The following is a 23,701-nucleotide window of genomic DNA, read 5'->3' as shown; positions in this document are numbered from 1 at the left end:
GAGGGGGCATTTTGAGAGATGCTTCTTTAAGGCAGGTCACTGTTCTCCAAGGCTTTTGACTCCTCTGACAAGAGAGATCTTGGTGTTCCTGCACCCTGGGTTACCGGAATGAAGAGGGTATATGAGTACAGCCATATGTCCTGTGAAGCCTCCTTTACTGATGTCTCTGGCAGGCAGAAGTGAGGAAGGAGCTGTGCTTTGATGGGTCATGATGCAGCCAAGAAGAAGTTTCAAGAGCTGAAGAGATTGTCCAGTGGATATGTTTGTATATGTTTGACTGAGGCTCAATCTCCAGCACCTCATATGATTCTCCAAGCCCTGCCAGGAGTGATATCTGTGTGCAGAGGTAGGAGTAAGTCTGGAGTACCTTCCCGCATGCACCACCCACCTTCCTTGTAAAGAAGGTGGGCTATATATAAGTGATCAGGACCCTGGTATATCTATGCTTGAGAGGTAGGTCTGGGGTTCACAGGGCCTAGAGCAGGTGGCCGATAGGTTGGACCTGAGGGGAAAGATTTGGGCTTGGGAGGAGTTGTGGGGAGGGGGGCTTATTTTCCTTTTTCTGTGTCCAGGGGCTTTCAGGCTATCCACAGACCTGAAGGTGACTCAGGATGGGTATTAGGACCTTACATGAGAGAGAGTTGGCAATGACTTATCTGAAAATACACAGGGAAGTACTTCTGCCAGCAATGAGGTGGCCTCTCCTGCATTGTTTGGATTCTTTGGAGAGAGTAGAGTTCTGGGAAAGCTGGATTCCAACAGGCTGTGGTCTCACCCTTCCCAGACCACCACCTACTCTTGAATGTCCTATGTCTCCACTTGCCCTAAAGGAGCTTCCCGCTCACTGCTGCCTGTTGGAGGTGGGGGCTATGTTTGACCTCTGCCCCAGGAAGAAAAGGTCTTGGCAGATATTCCACAGGGACCAAGGAAAGTAGGCAGGTGGTACTCACAGTTCCTAAGGGGCAGTCTGAGAGGTTAATGATGTGGGGGATGGTAGTGGTCTGGGTTCCAATATTTGGGAGAGATTTTGCTTTCTATTAAGATGCCACCAGACCCCAGAATTTTATGCAGAAGACCTCATTTAGAGAAGCGCCACTCCCTTGGCTCCTGGGAAGCACCACGTTTATTTCATGCAGCTGGAGCTGGAGTCCTGCTTCCCCTTACTTTTGAGGACACATCCAACACCGCAGACTCTTAGGGCATGTGTCCTTTTCAGCTTACATTGCCCAGAAAATGAGTGGACCTCTTCATGAGGCCCCTCATCTGTGGGGAGGGGAGGCATCTCTTGGCCAAGGGCAGACCTTCTGTGGACAGGAGCACAGAATGACACGCCCGTGACCTCGAAGGACCTACTGTACTGGTCCAATGCCAGTTCTAAATGGGACTAGGATCCCCCATTCACCACGTCCAAGCTCCTGCATCCTGCCTCTGACATTCTAAGCTCTGTTGCCTTGTATGGCCACTCATGCCTAAAACAATCACCACACCCCCCTCCCCACTCAATATTGAGCTAGTGGTCCCTATACCCAAGGCTGTGAAGGAACCTCTAGGGTGTCTTGCCAAGGTAGGGGTTCAGCTACTCTCCAGTTCTCAGAGAATGACTCAAAGCCATAGAAGAAGACTGATCTAGCTCACTCTGTCTGCCCCTATTCCCCACCCTGCACTGTGGACATCCAGGAATGACACATGTCAAGATGGCAGCTTTAATCATGTCTGAAGCCCTTGGGATCCCCCCTCTACAGGCCACACGTCCATGCTCAGGAGACCTTTCCTAAGTGGTACCTGCCCTATGGACATGGCCATGGAACCTGAGGTCATGACAGTCTTTGGAGCCCCAGGCTCTGGGGCCACTCTGTCCTGTAGACAGGCTGAACTTGGACAAGCACTGGGGCAGCCCTGAACTCCAAGGGAATGTGGCCGCCTCAGGCAGGAGCCAGCATCCTCCTGGACTGTAGCTCCTTGTGCTTTGAGACTGGTGTAAAGAGCAGCGGTACTGGGGGCAAGGGCCCAGCCCAGGCCCTCAGGCGGGATAAAAATGGGGAAATTGCTGCCTCACAGCATGAATAGGAAGACAGATTTGTGGGCACAGAGGAGCCACTTCCATGGTGAACAACTGCCAGGTATAGCCCAGTGGCCCATCATAGCTCCCAAACCAGGCCCTCCTTCTATTTCCCAAAAGGAGCCCCAGGCCAGCAGGGGCTCTTGAGGGACTAGAGTCCTGGCCATTTAAGCCTCAGGGCAGAATGAAGCCCCTGTTGGAGAGGCCATGGCTCGAAGGAAGCTGCAGTTGTGAGAAACACTGCAGCTTGCTAGGTGCTGGGTCCACATATAGCCACCAGGGCCCAGGCCCCACAGTTCCTCATTGGCACAGATCCACAAGTGGGCCCCAGCTAAGGCCCACTCTGGTCTGTGAGGGGCTTGGCGCGGCCACTCCTCCGGGGCTCTGCAGAGGCGACGCTGTTGCTGGCATACGTGTCATAACTGTTGTCTGAGCCAACAGAGAGTTCATCGGAGACCTCCATGCCATCGCTGATTTCTGTGGAGTCAGAGGAGCAAGGTGTGAGTGAGGGGAGCAGCGGGCTGGTAGGGACAGCAGGTGGGCAAAGGAGGACAGCGGCAGAAATTCCAGGGCAGTCAAGCCTCTAGGTGTTGGTTTGGCATTTAGGATTCCGTTTGGGCTCTCTCTAACCCTCTAACCTTACCCTTGCCCTCTCTTCCCTGGAATGCTAGTTGTACCCCCTTGAGCCTGGCACCCACGGATTTACTTTACTTTGCACATCAAAACTCCTTTCCTGGGAGCAATCCCTCCCCCCACACACACCTCTTTTCTGAAATTGGTTCAATTCATCACATCACTATTGCTGCAGCTTCCCCAAAATTGCCTGGGACCTTTCCATACTGGAATGTGACATCCTCACAACCCCTAATCTTTGTCTTCCTCTGTCCTGCCCATTAATATCGCCTACTATCAATCCAATCTTTGTGCCTCCTATTGACTGGAGCCCCTTGAGGCCAAGTGAGGTCTGGGCATCTGTCTCAGTGCCTGCTCTCTAGCAACACCCAGTCAAGGCCCAGGAAGAGTAGCTGTGCAGGTATGCAGGGCCTGGAGGAGGTGCACTAGGAGGCCTCTTACATGGAGGGGTCAGCAGGGATGGGAGCTGCTCTCAGGAGTACCAGGTCCACCTCCCACTTGCTATTTATCCCATAGTCTTTTCATCAGACACAATGTAGGGGCTTGGGGACCCTCCTCCAGGAACTGCTTAGTGTGGCCAGAGGGTAGTGGGACACCAGGATAGATACCCCAACTCAGCATTAGCTATCAAGGAAGGCTCTATGAAGTTTTTATTTTTGTTTGTTTTGGGATCCCACCTGGTAGTGCTCAGGGCTTACTCCTGGGTGAACAATATGTAATCCCAAAAATGAAAGCCAGGTTGGTTGCAATGTAAGGGAAGTCTTACCTCTCTGTCAACATTCCCCAAAATTCTTATATTGAAGCCCTAACCCCAGTATCTCAGGATATGACCTTTATTCAGAAATGAAGTATTGGCTAAGAGAAGGTCCTCAGGGTCCTCCAGTATGGTTGGCATCCCCATATAGGAGAAATCTGAATGTAGAGCCACATGGTGGAGAAGGCTGTGCGAACGTAAGGGGGACCATTTATGACCCAGTAGACAAGAACAAGGTTGGAACAGATCCCTCTGGCCTTGCTGACACCTGGTATTGGATTTAGTCTGCAGAATGGTGATACCATACATATCTCTTGTCCACATCACCTGTGTGTGGTCCCTTCTTAGAGCCTGATTGCAAAAGCAGTCAGAGAAAGACCTACCCATGATCCTTTTCTCTGACGTCCAGACACCCACTCATCCCACCCTTGGTGAGCAGCCAGAGACCACTCAGTGATAGTTCTTGGTACCCCAGCAAGTAGTACTCACTCTAGGGTTCTGATAATTCTCTTTTCACCTCCAGACCTCATTTCTTTCTGCACCTCCAGCCCTTACCCAGGATCCTCTTACTCATCACTCTCATTTCAATTATGTCACCACCTTTCATATGGATTCCAAACCTTCCTCATGTCTTAGCGAGCTTTGGCTGCTCTCTGGTCCCCATTGTGATTCAGCCCCTATTAGAGCCCTAGTGACACGTCATTTCCATGGATCCATATATTCTACTGCCTCCTCTATCAAACCAGGAATCTTAACAGGGACTGGTACAAAGTAGGGGTCAAACTGATACTGCACAGCTCTTTGCATAAGCTAGAGCAGACTCCCCCTGCAGGCCACCTCCTCCCTGCACAATTTCCCCATTTCCCACTGGTGCTGACTCTGTGCTGTGTTCTTCCCTCTTGTGTGTGACCAGGCATACTCCCCCCAACCATATGTATGGTATCACCATTCTGCTGGGGTACCAAAAACCCATGGCGTGTGCAGAGACCCGAGCCTAGGGTCTGTCTCATCTGGTCACAGGTGCACACCTGAGAAGATGAGCTTCTCCTTCATGATACTGACATCCCGGCTGGTTCGGCGCACAGCAGCGCTCAGCATGATCTGCTCAGGGTTGTAGCTCCGGATGCCACCCAGGCGCCACCTGCAGAGACGACCCCATGAACATCAGGTTTTCCCCAGCCCTTCCCAGTGCAGAGCCCTGGACCATTCTGGACTGAGCCTGAGAAGCCAGAAGAACTCTTGGCTGAGTGTCCAGATGAGGAAACAGTCCAAAAGAAAGGGCAGCTGGGACTTGAATTTGACCCTGCTCACTCTGGGCTTGGGCACTCCCCACCCCCACCCCTAATCAGCAACCCTGGCCTAGCACAATGGCTGGGGGCCTAGTGGTGCTGTTCTCAGGTGCCCTATTAGACACCTGGCCCGCTTGGCATGGAAGAGATTTGGGGGCTTTTATCAGGAAAGACTCTAAAACCCACCCTGGGTTGCACATGTATTCAGGGAGCCCAGAAGGTGTTTCCTCTGGTCCACCATCCTGACCAGGGTGAGTGAAGTCAGGGGGGCAGATTCCAGAGGCAAAGTGAGGGGAGAGGTGAGGCAAAGAGAGGGAGGTGGGGCAAGAAGCGGGAGGTGGGCTGCACAGGGAGCAGGAGCCAGCAGAGCAGCTTCCACTTCACTGTTCCAGATCCTCAGAACAAGCCTCAAATCTCTGGCCTCAGAACTTAGATTTTTCCTGGGGTTGAGACCACCACTTTCTGAGCCCCAAATCCCCACTCCCGGCAGGAGAAGTGGAGAAGTGTGCTTGGAAATAGGAACCCAGCCCTCTTGGACTTTGAGTTCTGTTGGGATGAGTGGAGGGAGCTGAAACCCCAGGAGCAATCTATGATTCCAGATGGGTCAGTGAGTAGAAAGGACAGATGGACAGGCAGACAGGCAGTTTGGACAGGCAGACAAACAAGGGAAAACAGAAGTTGGAGGCGAAGGCAGCCTAGTCTGGTGCCATCCTCCCTATGTAGCCTGAGGAATAGCCATGGGGTAGCTGGACGAGTCACTGTGTCCATGACAACAACTTCTGTACCTGCCTTGTGCTGAGTGTACTTGAAGGAATGAGGAAATGACCTTCAGGCTAAATGTATTCTTCTTGATCAGGCCTCTGCTGACCCCCAAGAAGACAGTGACAGCCTCCATCCCTACAGAAAGGCCTGATTTCCTTCCATAGGTAGCACATACGGAGTCCAGCCCCCCTACACAGCTCAGTCCCAGAGAGTCCCTTCAAGATGCAGGGCCCAGGGAGGAGCCCTAAGACTCAGGTCTCGTGGTAGAAATAAACATTCAAGCCAGAAGGAAGGAAAGTATCTGTTCCTGGGGCTTTTAGGACTGGAAGCTCACCCAAGGAGTAGGGTGTCCCCTGGAGAAAGTAGGGGAGGTTTGTGAAGGGGTTGGGGTGGGAATCAGAAGAGAAATAGAAAGACTGAAAGAGGAGGAGGAAGCAGACAGGAAAGGCAAATAGATGTGGGGGTGGGGAGAACCTGGTGAGGGTGCACTGACAGGATAGCAGGTCCTGTGGTACCCAGACTATTGGAGAAGCCATCTACAAAGGCCCCCTAAGGAAGACTCTGGTAATGAAAGAGACCAGGTCAGCAAGTTGCAGGGAAACTCCAGTGCCCCATGGCAGAAACAGCAGGCAGGACAGAGGTGCCAAAGGAAAGAGAAGGGAAAGCTGCAGGGAAGGGGAGAGAGAGCAGGGAGGAGGAATAAGTGGAGGAGGAGGTAGGGGGGAGGAGGAGATGGGGTGCTGGGAGGTGACCTCGAGAGGGAGCCTGAGATGGTGCACAGCAGGATTTCAGATTGGAGAAGGGGGTAGGTAGCCAGGTGGAGGGAGAGAGGACAGAGGAAGACACCAGAATTACCTGATCAAGTGATAGCTGTGAGATGCCAGAGTGCAGCAGAGAGGGGCAGGGAGAAAGAGGTGGGACATGCAGGTCAGAGCGTGTGAGCACAGAGAACCATGACCAAGACTCAACTCTGGAGCCCACCCAGTACCAGGCCACCCCTTCCCTCCACCCTTCCCATGGGAGCCCAAGGGTGGGGCTCCAGAAAGCACCCCAGCCCCAGGGTAACAGATGAGGAGACAGGCTCCACAGGATTGGGAACTTGCCAATGGTGCTGGGCTCCCACCCTGGTGCTCCTTCCAAAAGCTGCCAGTTCTTGTGGAGAAGGATGGGCTGGGGTTGGGGGAGGCCTCCAGGCCTGCTGCATCAGACCATCAGGTGAGGCCTGGCTGTGGCCCAAGATGTGGGGCCCATATTATGTCTGGGGCAAGGAAGGAAGGGCAGGGCCTACTCACTTCTGGAACACGAAGATGCCAATGATGAGGGTGAAGGAGATCAGGTCAGCAGTGATCCACATGAGACAGTACTCGTCTGGGGGCTGTGGACAGATGGCCATGGCCACACCTCATCATGACCAGCCCAGGCTGGGACTCCAGACTATGGAGCCACACTGGAGGGGCCACACATCACTGTGGGAGGTTAGGGTGGAGCTAGAGGAAGTGCAAGTGGGGCTTGAGAGTGGGCTCTGAGACAGTGGGCTTGGGGCGTGTGTGTGGTGTGTGATGGTAGGTGAGTTTATGTGTGGTATTTCTCTGTGATATGTGATATGTTTATACATGTGGTGTTTGTGGTATTTGTATGGTGTGTATCTAATATATGTGATACGGTATTTGTAAAGTTTGTGATGTGGTTTTGTGTGTGTGTGTGTGTGTGTGTGTGTGTGTGTGTGTGTGTGTGTGCAGGTTTGTGTCTAAGGGGATTGAAAAGGAAATTAGTGAATAGGCAGGTGTGCTGTATGGCAGACACATGGTATGTGGATGTGAGAGTCCATGAGTCACTGAAGGAGCCATGAGACTGGGGTGCTTGCCTAGGGTCTTCTAGGGGTGCTAGCAGGAGCGCAGCCCACCTGGAGCCACGTTGAGGTAAGCTGAGCAGGATAAACAGGGTCAGTGCGAAGTGCACTGTGGCCCTGGTGGCTGAGGGCTGGGAAAGGCAGGCGTGATTGTGACCACAGCCATCAGTCAGCACTTGCATCCTGTCCCCAGCTAGCTTCCCAGGGCTTCAAGGACAATGATGGTGGGTGCCATCATCCTCCTCAGCCTCCACAGACCCAGGCCTCCTATATCAGATGCAGGGGTCCACCCCCCATTACCTACTGCTTCTCCTGGCCCCATAGAACATGAAATTCTGGTGCATTCCTCCAGCCTGAATCCCCACTATGCATGTCCCCAATCTTGACCCCTACATTGGGAGAGAGATACCCAAGTGGTTGGGGTCACTCTGTTACCCTTACCCCTAGTCTCTGCTTTACTCCCCGCAGTCTCCCAACTCACCAGGATCCAGAGCGGGGAAGAAACCTGGGCCAGGATATGGGAGTTGTCAGAGGTGACAGATGGGACCCCTGCGCACCACAGCAATGAGAAGAGCCATGGCGCATTGACTGTGTAGAGGTTCACACTCAGGTTCCAGGAGGCATAATCCCTATGGGCACAGAGGGGGACAGAAACCAGTGAGCCCGGCAAGGGAAGCTGAAGTCCTTTCCTAGATACATGCACACCACACACCCTTCACCCCTGGAAGGTGGCACTTGTCCCAGGGGATTGAGCCCAGACAAAGCACAAGTCTACATAAGCACATCCTCTTCATGAGGAACACAGCCACACCCGCCTGGGCCCCCTTCCCAGCAACCCAGAGCTCAATGCAGAGAGAGTCAATGCTGCCCTCTTCTGGTGAACTTGAGCAGGGCAGGGCAGCACCTGAGCTCCTGGTCGGACACCTGAGTGTAGCGTAGATTCAACCACTGGATGTGGCCCTTCCGCAGGCTGGCAGCCGCTTCCTTGGAGCCTGACATCTGCTGAAAGCCGGGGGCCACCTTCTGCACAAAGGGCCTCTGTCTACTTGGCAGCCACATGACCTGCCGGCAGGAGAGTGGGGATGGAGTCAGATTTCTCTTCCGGAAAGTGGAGTTAGAGTGCCTCCCTTCCCGGAGTGCTGAGAGATGGGAGCTGACACACAGGGAAAACCTAAAAGCATGAATCATCTGGGCCTCAGGATATTAAAATGCCTGTCACGGGCCTGAGAGCTCCATGGGCTGAGTTGAGTGCATAATTAGCATGCAAGAGACCCAGGTTGGGTCTCTGCATGGCTGGTCTCTCCTGGCACTACTGTAAGTAGTCCCTATGCACCACTGATTGTGGCCCACAGTTAAAGTAAAAACTTATGCTGGCAGGCTGGGGGGAGGGATGGTGGCATGGGATGCACTCTGGGAACAGTGGTAGAGGGAGGCCAACACTGCTGGTGGGATTGGCCCTGAAACACTGTATGTATAAAATCCAAGTATGAAGAACTTTGTAAATTATAATGGCTTCAATAAAATATTAAAAAAGAAAGAAAGCATCTGCCTCACCAGTCTGAGGGTACTATTTCTATAATTGGTATGACCAAATAAATATATAGAAAACATGATGCTGGCACCTCTGCTCTGATCTCAGGCACCTAGAACAAAGTTTGGTTCCAACACAGCAAAGAGATACAGCCATTACTGCAACTAAAAGATGTATGAGTCTCCTCTCCAAAACTGCCCCACAAGGACGTGCAATGCTGTTTTTTTTTTTTTATTATTTTGTTGTTGTTGTTTTGTTTTGTTTTCGGGCCACACCTGTTTGATGCTCAGGGGTTACTCCTGGCTAAGTGCTCAGAAATTGTCCTTGGCTTGGGGGGACCATATGGGACGCGGGGGGATAGAACCGCAGTCCTTCCTTGGCTAGCGCTTGCAAGGCAGACACCTTACCTCTAGCGCCACCTCGCCAGCCCCGTGCAATGCTGTTTTGAGCACTAAGACCAGTGTATAAGCAAAAGAAAGATAAGAAACCAGAGTGTACAAATATAACAATGAAAGAAACATAGCCTTCAACTAGTCTGTGGCCATGGGTGCAACTTCCACAGCCTGATATGCAATCCTGCACATCATAACCAGGCATGTGAGAGCATATGCCCTGCTCAGGATAGGGAAGAAAAGTGGGGCCAAAGGGAATTAATAAGCACCTGTGGTTGGCTTGGAATTCACTCTGCAGCAAGCCAGGAAATTTCCCCTATGAACTTATTGATTATCTACAGGCAAAAGGCCACACACTTGGCCACACACTTAGGCACCAGTGTCCGGTGTCACAAGCTACAGTCTAAGTCCTCTGATTCCCAATTCCTGACCCACATGGTGTCTGTCAATAATGCTTTAAGACAATAACAATATGGGGGTAGGAGAGATAGCACAGCGGTAGGGCGTTTGCCTTGCATGCAGCTGATACAGGACTGACAGTGGTTTGAATTCTGGTATCCCAGGGGTCCCCCATGCCTGCCAGGAACGATTTCTGAGCACAGAGCCAAGAGTAACCCCTGGGTGCTGCCAGGTGTGACCCCAAAACAAAACAAACAAAAAAACCTCAAAGACAATATGACAGTGTTCCAAAGAGCCCAGAAATGTGTCTGCCCTTTGTGCATTTTATGTTATTTGTGGTGCTGATGATGGAACCCATGCAAGGCCAGTGCTTGAGTGCTGCCCTTGTGTACATTACAAAGAGCTCTTTCCTACTCTCATGTTCCCATGATGACCTTGTTAAAGAGATGAAAGATACGCTATTCTCATTTTCCACACAAGGCAGCTGAAGTAGGTTTGTGGGGCCCTAGAGGGGCGACCATGAGTTTAGGCTGCTACAGATATACAGCCAGGACATGTTTGGAGGGTGTGACCTGGAGAGTGTCTGGGGGAGTGGCTCACCTGGTGCTGTGGGAAACCTGAGCGCAGCAAGGCTTCCAAAGTAATGTTGAGGAAGCTTCCCTGGTACGGGTGTTCCCTGGGCAGTTCCCAAAGGTTGAGCAGCAGGGTGGCATTGCCCTTGGCCAACTCCAGGAGGTCTGCAAGGCTGCAGATGGACTGATTCCGGGCTTCCCTGTGATCAGAGGGTGACAGCGAGCTGGCTGTCCAGAAGGGGTCCGTCTGGCAGAGAAAGGACAAACAAGTCAGTGCTACCCATTTGTCCTTTAAGACCATCTTCCAGGCCCTTTTGGCAGCCTACAATGGAAACTTGCAAGCTGTCAGGGTCATCTGGCAAATTGATGGTTCTAGCCTTGTGGGGGCTCAGAACCCTTCAACCCACAGCTCTCCATTCCACGCCCTGCTTTCCAAAAGGGTGATTAGCTTAGAACACCTCCCAGGCCCTGCCCCTTTCTTCTTCAATTGCATTTCAAGTCAGAGAACCAACCACCCTCTGAGATGGTGTCACCAGTTTAAACTATAGATGTTACACACACACACACACCAGTGCCCCTAGTGGAGGACAGAATGATCACAACAATCGCACATGAGGGGTCCTCTCTGTGGGTCCAGGGTGCTAGGTGTGGGGACAGAAGGGAGCTCTCTGAGAGCGAAGGCTACTTAAGTCTAGGGACCTCTGGTTCCCTCATTCAGCAGGGACTGTTCTCCCTTTCATGCTGATATAGCCACCAGACCTTGAGGAACCACTGGCCGGCGTTGAGCCTCTGCAGGACCGTCCAGTTGAGCATGGAGGCCGGCCTGCGTGCCAGCTCTGGAAATTCCTCCTCCACGTTGGTGGTGCGCTGCAGGGTGTGATCATGCATGAGGAAGGGCACGCCATCCAGGCTGTGGGGAGAGGGGTGCAATCAGTGTCCACCCTCCCTTACCTGCTTACCCTCTCCTCCTCACACACTCTGAACCCCACTCTCCAGTGAACCCACTCTCTGGGACCTCCTCTGGCTCACTTTGGAACTGAGATGGGAGTGAGGGCTCCCGAGGTGGGAGAACCCTGCTTATTCTCTAAGCGACCTTGGAGAGCTATGGCTTCCTTTATCTGATCATGAAGCAACAGAGGCTGGGAGAAGGAAAGACCTAGCTCAGATCCTTTCAGTGGTGGAATGTGGCATAGAAGGGGTTCGTAAGACCTCCTGGAGAAGAGCAGAAGTGCAGACCACCAGGACAAAGTCCACCCCACCACCATTCTACTCTCCCCCACTGCAGTAGCCAGCATGGTACCAATGCATGAATAACATCTGTGCTCTGTTTCAAGACATCCTGCCACCATCTGCTAGAAAGCTTTGATGAATGCACAGTCCTATGGCATCTGCACCAGGAATGGTGTCCCCACACGCGGGTCTCCCCTTGTTCCATATACAATCTAAGAAACTCTACACAGCAGCTCTGCCCTTTTCTTCCCTTCATCCCTCCTGTTGGTGGTCAAAGGACCCTGTGGTGCCGGGCATGGAACCAGGGCCTCCTGCAGGCAAATCATGTGTTCCAGTCCAGTGAACTGTTCTTCAGCTCCAAGTAATCTTCTAAAACTGCACCAACAGTGACATCTCACTCTAGAACTTGATTATTTCACTCGAGTGTTCAAGCTCCATCTTGTTGAGCCCTAGAGATTGAATCTTTCCTCCCAGAAGATCTGTGGCAAGTCTCCAGGCCCCACCCAAGAGCATCTGTTCTCTTCACTCTTGGATATTGATCGCAGAGTTAGGCACAGGCTTATTTGCACGCACAGGAGGCCTGCCTTGCTTACTGTGGTGAACCCAAGCCTCTGCCCTCCCATCTCCAGGGCTCTGGATCTCGGGGCTCCTCCTGCAGAGACCTGGAAGTAGATGTGGTGGGAATGGGAGGAGGGGTTGGAACAAGAGAGGTGAGGCCTACCTGATGGTGACATCAGCCTGGAGCCCGTAGAGTTTCTGCTCCAGGGCCTTCCGGAAGGACATTAGTGTGTGCTCAGGGGCGAGCTGGGGAGAAAAAGTGGGTGGAGGTTTAGCACCACTAAACCTGGGTGTAGTGGATCTATGCTAGATACAGTAGATTTACTCCTAGTTTCTTGAATCTACTTCAGTAGTGTAGTAGATCTATTCTGGGGTTAATGGGTTTATTCCAGGCGTGGTGAATCTGCTCCACGTATAGTGAATCTAGCACCAGCCAAGGGAGGATTATTTATGCTGGGAGGCTGGCATAGTCCAACTCTGTACAAATCCAACTCCTCTAAGCAGGCATGGGTGTGAAATACAGACATAGTCCCCAGGACAAAGGTGTGTCCCTGCCTCGCCCCACACCCACATGAGGACTCAGAACCCCAGTGGTTCTGCAGATTCATAGTAAACACACTGGGCCTTCATACATCCAAGATCAGTTTCCTCGTGTGTAGTTTTTCCTCTGAGGCTAGGTTGAGTCTCAGGTCAGGGGTCTAAGTCACCTCAATCTTAAACTTGTATCATATCCTTGGCTGCCACTGGGGGTCAGCACTACACTTAGGATTAGTCAAGCTCAGGGCACCTGCAGGATGGAGGATAGGGAGGGATCCAGACAGTGAAGGAATGGGGGTAAACAGAGTTCTGCATCCCATTTCCATCCAGAACACGCTCATGCTCATTTTCTTCTCTCTTTCCGGCAATAGTGCTCCCCAACATATAACACACACCCTTTCTCTGGGCAGCAGCTTGGTCCTGGCAAAGGCCGAGAAGGTGATGTCTGGATTTTTGCCTCACATCTGGTCCTTGCAGTCTTCAGGCTGTACAAGGAGCTGGCTTTATTGGGGCTGGTTTTTTATCAGTGCTGGGACAAGGACTCCAGCACTCTCTAATGTGACTTCCTGCCTCCTCAGCCCTGGGGGTTCCTGCTAAGTCCCAATCATTCGAGCTGTGTAAGTCCTCCTAGAACAGTAGGCTCAGACACCTGCCAGTGGACCCCAATCCCTTAGAACTGAGCATGCTATCTCCTAGCTCCAAATGGAAGCCACAGGTAGTAGCTGTGGGGAGACATGGGGTGCAGAGGAAGTGCTGAGGAAGTACAGAATCTCATCCTAAATGTTTTTAAAACTCTGATCTCTATGGGTTAGGTGCAGGTCTCCTAGAGAAAGAGGTGTGGAAACCTTGCCCACCCAGCCTGCCTCAGGCTCCAGGAGGGCTTTGGGGTAAATATTTAATCCTCATCTCAGGGTTCTGTAAATCTAGAATATATGTTGGTGGGGGATGGGAGGGTGGGGTGAGGGGTAGTGTGAGGGCAGGCAGCAACAGTCACAAACTCAGAAGGGCTCGCTGGGATTCAAAGTCCCAATTCTGGAGTTAGCCTGACCAAACAGTAAGGTATAAACACACAAGCACACGTATGCATGCATGCACACACTTGCACTCATATACACATGCAAATACAAAGAAACGATCTGCCCATGGGCATACAGACATTACCCCCAGACACCATCTCACCACACATGGGCATGTGAAAGCAGCACTGAGTCTATGGATTCACAGGTCAGTGCACTCACTGATACCCAAGCTTCCTCAATGACACAAGAGGAGTTGGCTGGACACCTAGGTCTGTCCTTCAAAACCACTTCAAGATTGACAGTTACGCAGGAAATGCTACAGAATAAATGGTTCAGCCACTTTAATATATAGATAGTAAACAGGGAAAGGGATAGGGGCCGATAGAGACCAGAAGACACCTCAAAGACATCAACCAGGCGCATGTGTGGGCCAGATGCATGTGTAGACACATTAGGCAATAGGAAGGAATTATTATTCATGTGTTTGGCTAGAATAGCAGCCTGGGGGGGTGTGATTATGTTAAGAAAAATGTTATTAAAGAGACTGGGATGGAACCTAGTCTCATGCCTGCAAGGCCTGTACTTTTCCACTGAGCCACACCCCCAACTCAGTTTCTAAGCCTATTTAGAAAATAGGCACCTTGGGGCTAGAGTCATAGTACAGTAGGTAGGGTACTTACTTGCCTTACATGCAGTCAGGCAGTGTTCCATCCCTTGCATGCCATATCATATCCCTGAGCACCATTAGGAATGATCCCTGAGCACAGAGCCAGGAGTAACCTGATCACTGCCAGATGTGGCCCCAAACAAAGAAAATAGGGACCCTAAGTCCCCCTACATTCCTGAAAAAGGACCTGCCAAAGTGGTTCTGACCTGTCAGACTAGGTACCTATTCCCACAGTTATATTGGGAGGCCCCCTGAGCTACCCTAAACTTAGATACCACAAAACTCCAGTACAGTCATTGGGAAAAAGAGGGGCTGGAGAGACAGTATAGTGAGTGGGTAGGGAGCTTGCTATGCATGTGGCCAACCCAGATTGGATTCCCAGTACCTCAAGCCCTACCAAAAGTGATCCTTAAGTGCAGAGCGAGGAGTAAGCCCTGAGCACAGCCAGGTGTGGCCCAACACACACACACACACACACACACACACACACACACACACACACACACACACACACACACACACACACACTCTCTCTCACTGGGAAAGGGAAGAGAGGTGCACATGGTATCCTCCATTTCCCCTGGGGTGGGGAATGGCACCGTGCCTATAAAACCCAGGCTTTGTGAGTGAGGAGGACCCCCACCCTCATAGGCCTGCTCTAGTTCCGTGGCTCACTTCCGACTTCCTGAATGCCAGGCTCCCAGCTGGACACTTCCCATAAGTGACTCCTACCTCTCCCAGACCTCTAGTGCAGGCCCTCTTGTGAACCAGGGCACCAGATAAAAGATCCAGGCACAGAGAAGATGGGAACATCAGGACTACTGCAACTACCCAGGAGGCAGTGCTCTGAAATCAATAGGCACAGTATTGTTACAGGAGGAAGAGGAGGCGGTCATCTCCAACCCATTAGCAATGACTTCAGCTTCCCTATCTCTCCTGTCACCCCAGTCCTTCCCAAGCCTGCAGCTCTCTCCTGGGCCTGCCTCAACCCCTACCTAGTGTTAGGCCACAGCCCCACAGTGCCAAGAGCTCCTGAGAGTGCATGGGAGACCCTATACAGTGCTGGTGCCAGGGTTTGAACCAGAGTTTGTGTATACAAGGCAAACACCCTGTCCCTGGGCCAAAAGTGACATCTTTTGAACGAGATACCTCTGTGCCTTGAGGACTTTGCATCAACCCCACAGCAGACTTTCCTAAAAGCTGCTTGTTGTTGCTGCTACTCCAGTACACGTATTCTGTTTATTTCCCTACCGGGTTTCACTGTTTCCTGTCCCAGCTCCCCCAGACTGGCACTCACCATGGGGGCTCCACGGTGGCCGATGAGGAAGGGCTTGGGGCCCAAGTCCTTCTTCTCCATGATGCAGGGGGAAGAGAAGGTAAGTGGGGCCAGGTAGAGGGCGACCACCACAGCAAAAAAGATGCACAGAATGATCACCTGGGAGGCTGCAAATGAGAACCATGAGCATAGCCATGAGCTCTTCCCTTTACCCCCAATAACCCTAGGCAGCCCAAGGGAGGAGAACCCCTTTTCCTTTCACCTTGGGACCTTGCAACAAGGGCAGCCCTGAGTACCCAAAGACATAGAGGCAAGGAAGAAGAGATATACAAGGTCAGTAAAGGACCCCACCCCACCCAGCCCTACCACATGGGGACAATCCGGTTGGGCTGTACTCACAGGACCGCTCAGCGCGGGCAAATTGTCCTGCCACAATCCAGGAGAGTGCAGTGACAGCTGCCAGGGCCCCCATGTGCAGGAATGGTGCTGTACCCTGGGTGGAAAGGGGACCACAGTGCTCAGACCCCCCTTATTCCATCCCTGTGACCCCTCTGGCCAGGGTAGGATACTGGGTCTCCATTTTCTAGCAAAGGAAACTGGGATCTGGGCTGCGACACCTGCCCCGCCTCTGACTTCTATGTGATCTGAACCCCTTCCATAGAAGAAAATGGGAATTATGCCTCTACTACTTTGGGGAGCTGGCTCAAAGGGCTGAGCGCAGGCTTTGCATACACGTTTGGTGCTATCCTCCTAACATTGCAGCCCTCCCCCCAGTGCATTGACAAAAATGGACCCATCAAATACAGTTAAATAAGAAATCAAAAGGTACTGCCATGGTGTGAGGGTCCTAGGGAGGCAGCTGTCCCACCCCCTTACCTGCAGGGAGATCAGCAGCACCTCCCATTCATCCTCCCACAGCTGGGCCACAGCTGACATGGCCACCACCGTGGCCACCAGGACGACCACCAGCCCGATCTGGAATGGGGAGAGCCATAGACAGAGGATGAGAGTGTTGCTAGGGGTCCCTGTGTCTCAGGGAGAGACAGTAGTAGGTGCAGGGAAAGCAACAAGGTAGGGTGGAAGGGAGCAGGAAAGAGACAGGCAGGGCTGAGAGAAGCTTGAGACAGTTACTCAGAACCAGAAGTGCACGACAGGCCCAAGACAGGCAGACCCCAGGGAGTTGGGGGTGGTCTTCCCTAGGCTCAGTCCTGGCAAGGCCTCAAAAAGCCTTCTTAGCAACCTTCCATCCAATCACAAGATCCCCAAACTTGTCTGGCCTGTAGCCTCTTTTTCAGGACAACAAAAGGGACTCAGCATGTCCCTAGAAACCAGCTTTTTTTCTTTTTTTTCTTTTTTTTTGTGGTTTTTGGGTCACACCCAGCAGAGCTCAGGGGTTACTCCTGGCTTCATGCTCAGAAATTGCTCCTGGCAGGCACGGGAGAGAGACTATATGGGACGCCGGGATTCTAATCGATGACCTTCTGCATGAAAGGCAAACGCTTTACCTCAATGCTATCTCTCCGGCCCCAAAAACCAGCTTTTTTTTAATGCAAACTCAAAGCAGCCCCCTATTGCACCAGGGGCCACTACTGTTCCCTTGATTAGTCCAGCTCTTCCTGGACCAATGTAACAGAGGAGGAGAGGTGGAAGGAGAGAGAGAGAGAGAGAGAGAGAGAGAGAGAGAGAGAGAGAGAGAGAGAGAGAGAGAGAGAGACAGAGACAGAGAGACAGAGAGACAGAGAGAGAGACAGAGAGACAGAGAGAGAGAGAGAGAGAGAGAGAGAGAGAGAGAGAGAGAGTATGGCAGTGGTGATGAATGCTTTGCCCAGGGGCTCCTTATATCTAGCCTGTGTGTGTGTGTGTGTGTGTGTGTGTGTGTGTGTGTGTGTGTGTGTGTGTGTGTGTGTGTGTGTGTGTGTGTGTGTGGGGTAGTGGTGGTGAATGCTCTCAGTGGAGCTTCTGCTACAGGTTGGGTGAGCTGCAAGGCCAAGTTCTGTGCCGCCCTGTGCCCACCTGAGCCCACGGTTACAGTCTAAACACACTCCCAGCTTCCTGTGAGTGCTGGGAGTACTAGGCTTTGGCAGATCCTGGGAACCATCCTCCTAGCTATTGCAAGGACAAGGATCTTGGAGAACAGATGGACTCTGAGACACCCCAGGCTACATGATGCTCTCCACTCAACTCAGTGACCCTCAGACCCTTTTGAGGTTCTTTCTATGGCCCTCTATCTCCAGCCTGTGGCTCTCTAAAGTCCTGCTCCACCTCTGTCCCAGCCCCTATGCTCTGCAGTTTGGGGGGGCAGTTAAGGCAGCCACAGAGGTCCCACACTGATTTCTGCCTATGCTGTGTTCTCCCTGTGCAGGGCCGAAGTGCTGAGCCATTCAGTTTCCACAGGAAGCTGGGACTTAGTTGAGCTGTGGTCTGGACATGATGGGCACAGAGTGGCACAGAATTTGGCCTTGAGGGTCATCAAACCTATAGTAGAAGCTCCACTGAGTCTGGCTGTGTATGAGGTGCCCTGGGCAGGACATTGCACCCTCCTCTCCTCTATCACACTGGTTTAGGAGGTGCTGACTGATGCAGGGGGGGCAATAGCAGCCTCAGTGCAACTGGGGGGGGGTGGTGTTTTTAGTTAGTTTTCTATAGAAAGTTGGTTTCTATAGATGCAGTGAGTCCTTTCTTTGTCCTGTAAAGAAGGTGAAGGCTGGGCCCGGAGAGATAGCACAGTGGCATTTGCCTTGCAAGCAGCTGATCCAGGACCAAAGGTGGTTGGTTCGAATCCCGGTGTCTCATATGGTCCCCCGTGCCTGCCAGGAGCTATTTCTGAGCAGACAGCCAGGAGAAACCCCTGAGCACCGCTGGGTGTGGCCCAAAAACCAAAAACCAAAAACCAAAAAAAAAAAAAAAAAAAGAAGAAGGTGAAGGCCAAGTTTGGGGGGCTCAGGGTTAGGAGGAAGGTTACTTAGAAGACTGGACAAGGCCTTGGACTAGGCCCAGGAATGCCGCCCCAAATAAACTAGAAGTAGAAAGTTATAAATAATAAACCAAACCAGAGAGAATATTTTCTTGTTTGGGCCACACCAAATATTGTGTTGTGTGGTGTTCAGGAGTTCCTGACATGGAGCTCTGGGTGTTGCTTTGGGTGAGCCCTGAGGTGATGGTGTCTCCAGGGCTTCTGCATGTAGAAAATTCACTCTAGACTCCTGAGCTACCTCTCCAGTCCAGAGAGAAGTTATTTATTTATTTATTTATATGTTTGCTTGCTTGCTTGCTTTTAGGACCACACATGGCAACGTTCAGGGTTAGTTCTAACTCTTTGCTCAGAAATTAATCCTGGCAGGCTCAGGGGACCATATGGGATGCTGTGTATTGACCTGGGATAGCTGCGTGCGAGGGAAATGCCCTTCCTACTATGCTATCACTCCAGCCCCAAAGAGACATTTTTTTTTTTTTTATAAAATGGAGTGAGAGAGGTGTTTTCAGATCTGTCTCAAAAATCCTAACTATGACAAGAGATGAGTGCTTCACAGCCTTAAGAGAAAACAAATTCCTATGGCAAAAACAAAGTCGAAAGGTGAATGACAAATCAGGCAGAGTGACCTGCAGTTCATCAGCCAAAGGGCTAATTTTCTGAATCCATAAAAAGCTCCTGCCAACAAGCAAAAAGCAAATCCACAGCAAAATGGGCCAAAGATAGGAAGAGATGGTTTCTAGAAAAGGAAATGCTGATGACTCAAGCATGGGAAAAATGCCTACATCTAACGTAGAAGCAGGGAACCACAATCCCACACTGCACTGAGGTGTTATTTTGATCCCTGGGGTCGGCTAGAGTCAAAATATTTTTAAAAATGTGACCAAAATCTTCATTACTATTTGGGAGGGAGAGAAGGGAATTAGAGGCACCAGAGATTTCTGAGGATGAAGCGGAGGAGTCCGCAAAGATGTGGACTTTTTTTTTTTTTTTTTTTTTTTTTTGGTTATTGGGCCACACCCGGTGGTGCTCAGGGGTTACTCCTGGCTGTCTGCTCAGAAATAGTTCCTGGCAGGCACGGGGGACCATATGGGACACCGGGATTCGAACCAACCACCTTTGGTCCTGGATCGGCTGCTTGCAAGGCAAATGCCGCTGTACTATCTCTCCGGGCCCAGATGTGGACTTTTTGCTAACAAAAACTATCAAGATGACAAAGTCCCCACTTTTACCCAGGAGGTCCTTACCCAGTTAAGTCACTGTACATTGTCCTTGTGACGACTTGAGGGGCTACTGGAATCAGGCCTATCTCCAGGGAACCAACTAGATCCCCCAGGGATCTTAGGACCAGGCTTGGGCAGGAGTGAATGACAGATCCCCCAAGAATGCTCCTAAAGGACTGGAGATAAGGAATTCCAGACCTCTTCAGGAGGGATAAAGTGTATCACTGTGTTTAAGGAGAAAACAGGTCGATGAACAAGTGCTTCAAGTCTCTCTGGGAAGGTTGGGAGAGTTTCTTCAGGCATTTTTATGAGACTTAGAAACAATTTTTTTTTTTTTTGGTCAGGTCACACTAACAGTGCTCAGGTCCTACTCATGTTTTTGTGTTCAGGGCCTGCTCCTGGTGGTGCTTGGGGGGGGGGGGGACATGCAGTACAGGGATAGAATCTGAATCTCCCATATGCAAGACATTAACTACGGTCATGAAGCTAGCTCTCTGGTCCACTTTTTAATTTTTGTTTTGTTTTGTTTTGTTTTGTTTTTGGGACACACTCGGCTTTGCTCAGGGGTTACTCCTGGCTTTATGCTCAGAAATCGCTCCTAGTCGGATCGGGGGACCATATGGATGCCGGGATTCAAGCCACCGTCCTTCTGCATGCAAGGCAAATACCCTACCTCCATGCTATCTCTCCGGGCCCACTTTTTAATTTTTTAACTTTGTTTTTTGTTTGTTTGTTTGGGCCATACCCTGCTTACTCCTACCTCTTTCTTTGCTTAGGGATCATCACTCTTGGAAGGCTCAGAGGATCATATGAGGTGTTGGGGATTGAACCTGGGTCTGCTACATGCAATGCAGGCACCTTACCCACTGTACTATATCTTCTGCCCCAATTTTTTCCATTATTTTACCATGAGGGTCAAATCAGTTGTGTGTGGGGAGTGTGGAAGGCCATGTGATACCAGGTGTCAAACCTAAGCCTCACATATCCATTTGAGTCCCATCCTCAAACCCTTGTAGCCTTTTATTTATTGCGTTATTGTTATTTTTAGTTTTTAAGTTTACCCAGAGGTGCTCAGGGCCTACTCAGAGATCTTTCCTGGTGGTGTTTGAGGGTATGGAGGGAACCATGAGGTGCTGGAGATTGGCGTTGGTCACATGCAAGACAAACACCATAATCCTGTACTATCTCTTTGTCTTCCTTGTATACTTTAAGTTTGAACATTGCCAGTAGCTTAGTTGGTTAAAAATTGGTTCAAAGATGACAAATATAAAAAGACTAAGAATGGGTTCAGTAGCAATAGTACAGCTGTAGGGCACATGCCTTGCTTGTGATAGATCTGGGTTTGATCCCTACAATCACTTACCAGGAGTAATCCCTGAGCACAGAACCAGGTGTAAGCCCTAAGCACCATGGGTATGACCCAAAAGCCAAAAGAATAAAGTGTAAAGAAAAACTAAGGATCCCTTAGGACCTTAAGAATCAAATGCAAGAATCTGGCAAGCACAGCAGTTAGATTTCGAGTTCCTGCTCAGGTGTTCCTAAGACCTCTCCTCTAGCCCAGCAGGGTCCAGCTCTGGGGCCACCTATTGGAGGAGTTGTCTGTAGGCTGTGCACTCTTGGAGAACAGCATGCAGAGGAAGATGGGGCTGGCACAGTGGGAATGAAGGGATCCAGTCCTTGTTCTGAAGACTCCCCCATGGATGTGCCACCCCAGCTGGTTCATTGCCTCTGAAGGTCTCTATCCTAGCATCAAGTGGGTGCCACATGGCTTGCTGAGAGCTAGGTAGGACTTGAAAGGGGCCATTGTGAAGTAACAGCCCCTGCCACATACTGGGGTGTCGGCTTATATGTCTCTATATATCAGGGGAAAGCATCTCTGTACTAGCTGCAGCAGGCAGAGAAGCGATAAGTGAGTGAGGCAGAGGGAAGAGGAGCTACTTGCCCCTCCAAAACCACAGTCACCAGGTCTGGCTCTAGAAGCCCTGACTTTGGAGGTCCTCTGGATGCCCATAGACACCCCTTCTCCCTGCAGTACTTAACCCATGTCCTTCATTTGGTTCCTGTTCCATGTACCCCATTAGTTGGAAGTGATCTCCTCCACTCTTCCTCAAAGCAGTCTGGATCCACCTCAGAGAAAGAATCTACTGTTTCTCTGGGAGAAAGGAAGAATGCACTCCTCCTCCCTACAGTGCTCAGGGGACCCTGTAGTACCGGAAACCAAACTGGAATTCCTGTATGCAAAGTACATGCCCCAGACCTTTGAAACATGATCCTGGGCCACTCATGGCCATTTCTGACCATTTCTGTCAGGCCTTCTCACTCTGCATGCAACCCTCAGGCAAACTAAGAAAGATTCCCAACTGTGCCCCCACCTGACAGGTTCTGGGCTCTTCTTTGCTTGGTTTGTTCTAGTCCTGCACCATTGGGTCTCACAGAGCCGGGGTCAGCTACATCACTGTAGCACTTGTGTATGATGGTCCGTGGATGAGAGATACACTTCCCTGTCTTAGGGTCAATCAGGAAGGAGCTCCATGGATGGGGAGATGAGCAGGGCCAGATGGAGGCCTGCAAAGAGCACCCCAACTGGGGAGAAAAGGGGAGTATGATGGAGCTAGATAGAGAAGTGTGGTTGGGAACAGCTGAAAGAGAAATTGGGGGAACACATCACCGAATCCCTGCCTGTAGAAAGTAGAGCGGGACTGACAGGTCTAGGCAGCCAGAGGCAGGGACACAATACCAGCCTAGGGCCATGCTGATTGGCTGCACTGGCCACAGTGCCTGGCTGGGTGCTCCACCTGAGCATGGGAGTAATTCAGGGTAAGTTACTTCACCTCTTCACACCTTGGTTTTCCAAACTGGAGAGAGAGGTGGTAGCAGTCCCCGCAGTGTAAGGCGAATGGGGTGCAAGCAGGTCAGGGTCAGAGAACAACTAGGCTAGTTGGTGAGCAAGACCCAGGAAAATGAGGTGTCCAGGCTCCACCTCCTCTGCTTAGCCAGGCCCACTTTCCCACCCATAGCCACACCCAGCCCTTACCTTGTGCAGCCAGTGAAGGTTCATCTGCTGTCCCACTGCGATGTGGCAGAGTGCCAGGACCTGAGGGAACACATAAGGTGCCCTCAGAACCCTGCATTTCCCCACCAGGGGTTCTGACAAGAGAAAACCCTCCTTGTTGGTGACAAAGTCTGGCAGATCACACTGGGGCCCCACCACCCCACTCATGCAGTCTCCTCTCCTCTTGCCCAGAAGTCACTGGGCATTGCTGCGTGTGGGTGGGTGTTCAGAGTGGAAAGACATAGGGTTTGGGAAGTGGGAAGAGCCCATGAAAGCCTCTATCCTGCATGAAGCAGGACATGGGTCTGAGCATCAGTGACTGGCAACAGGAAGCAAGAGCAAAAAAGTTCGAGAAGATAAAATTGCAGCGGGGCAAAGGGGTGGGGAAACATCCCAGGGTGGAGCACAAGCAAGATGCTGACACCTCAAGAGCAGCAGCCTTAGAGTTCGGGAAAGCCAACTTCCCGCTTCACACCAAGGTGTTCCCCCACCCTGGGCAGGGCTGCCCACCCTCTGAACGCTCACGTACGAGAAGGCCTGCGATGTATGTGAAAGCAGTGGCTGTGGTGAGGAGGATGGGCACGGACCAGTCACTCCAGTAGCCCCGACGACTGTAGAGGTACCTGCCAGGAGAAGAAGGTCAGAGGTCAGATCTCCAAGGGTGCAGATGGGCTGTTGGCTATCGGCTCTCAGCAAGTAGGGCCTGCTGCTCAGTGAAGACCTCACTGCTCTGACTATTGAGCCCATTGAGGGAACCTGCTAGATATCTGCGGATGCTAGAACACACAAATCAGCAGGCCACATTCCCCATGCTAGCACCCCCAGGCAGCCTTCACCAAGACTTGATGGACATGTCAAAAGAGGACACTCCTCTTGTGCTTACAGATAAGCATAAAGAGCAAAATTGTGGATACTCAAGGGCCTATGA

At 51.4% G+C, this 23,701-nt stretch overlaps 1 protein-coding gene across 1 annotated transcript in view; it reads right to left on the bottom strand.

The window, feature by feature from the left end:
* Positions 1–2,161: 2,161 nt before the first annotated feature.
* The window catches only part of GDPD5 (glycerophosphodiester phosphodiesterase domain containing 5), an 89,869-nt gene continuing 68,329 nt past the window's right edge, over positions 2,162–23,701 (bottom strand). The window contains exons 5-18 of the mRNA XM_049780284.1: positions 23,303–23,396; positions 22,756–22,815; positions 16,404–16,502; positions 15,927–16,020; positions 15,549–15,694; positions 12,192–12,274; positions 11,000–11,150; positions 10,269–10,487; positions 8,251–8,408; positions 7,828–7,975; positions 6,790–6,872; positions 6,353–6,367; positions 4,475–4,587; positions 2,162–2,536 (exon numbers count right to left, since the gene is read on the bottom strand). Coding sequence (XP_049636241.1) covers positions 2,391–2,536; positions 4,475–4,587; positions 6,353–6,367; positions 6,790–6,872; positions 7,828–7,975; positions 8,251–8,408; positions 10,269–10,487; positions 11,000–11,150; positions 12,192–12,274; positions 15,549–15,694; positions 15,927–16,020; positions 16,404–16,502; positions 22,756–22,815; positions 23,303–23,396 — 1,609 coding nt within the window. The 3' untranslated portion in view covers positions 2,162–2,390. The remainder of the gene's footprint in view (positions 2,537–4,474; positions 4,588–6,352; positions 6,368–6,789; positions 6,873–7,827; positions 7,976–8,250; positions 8,409–10,268; positions 10,488–10,999; positions 11,151–12,191; positions 12,275–15,548; positions 15,695–15,926; positions 16,021–16,403; positions 16,503–22,755; positions 22,816–23,302; positions 23,397–23,701) is intronic.

This window comes from Suncus etruscus, chromosome 9, assembly GCF_024139225.1.
Source record: "Suncus etruscus isolate mSunEtr1 chromosome 9, mSunEtr1.pri.cur, whole genome shotgun sequence".
NCBI lineage: Eukaryota > Metazoa > Chordata > Mammalia > Eulipotyphla > Soricidae > Suncus > Suncus etruscus.
This window is presented reverse-complemented; position numbering and strand designations above follow the sequence as displayed.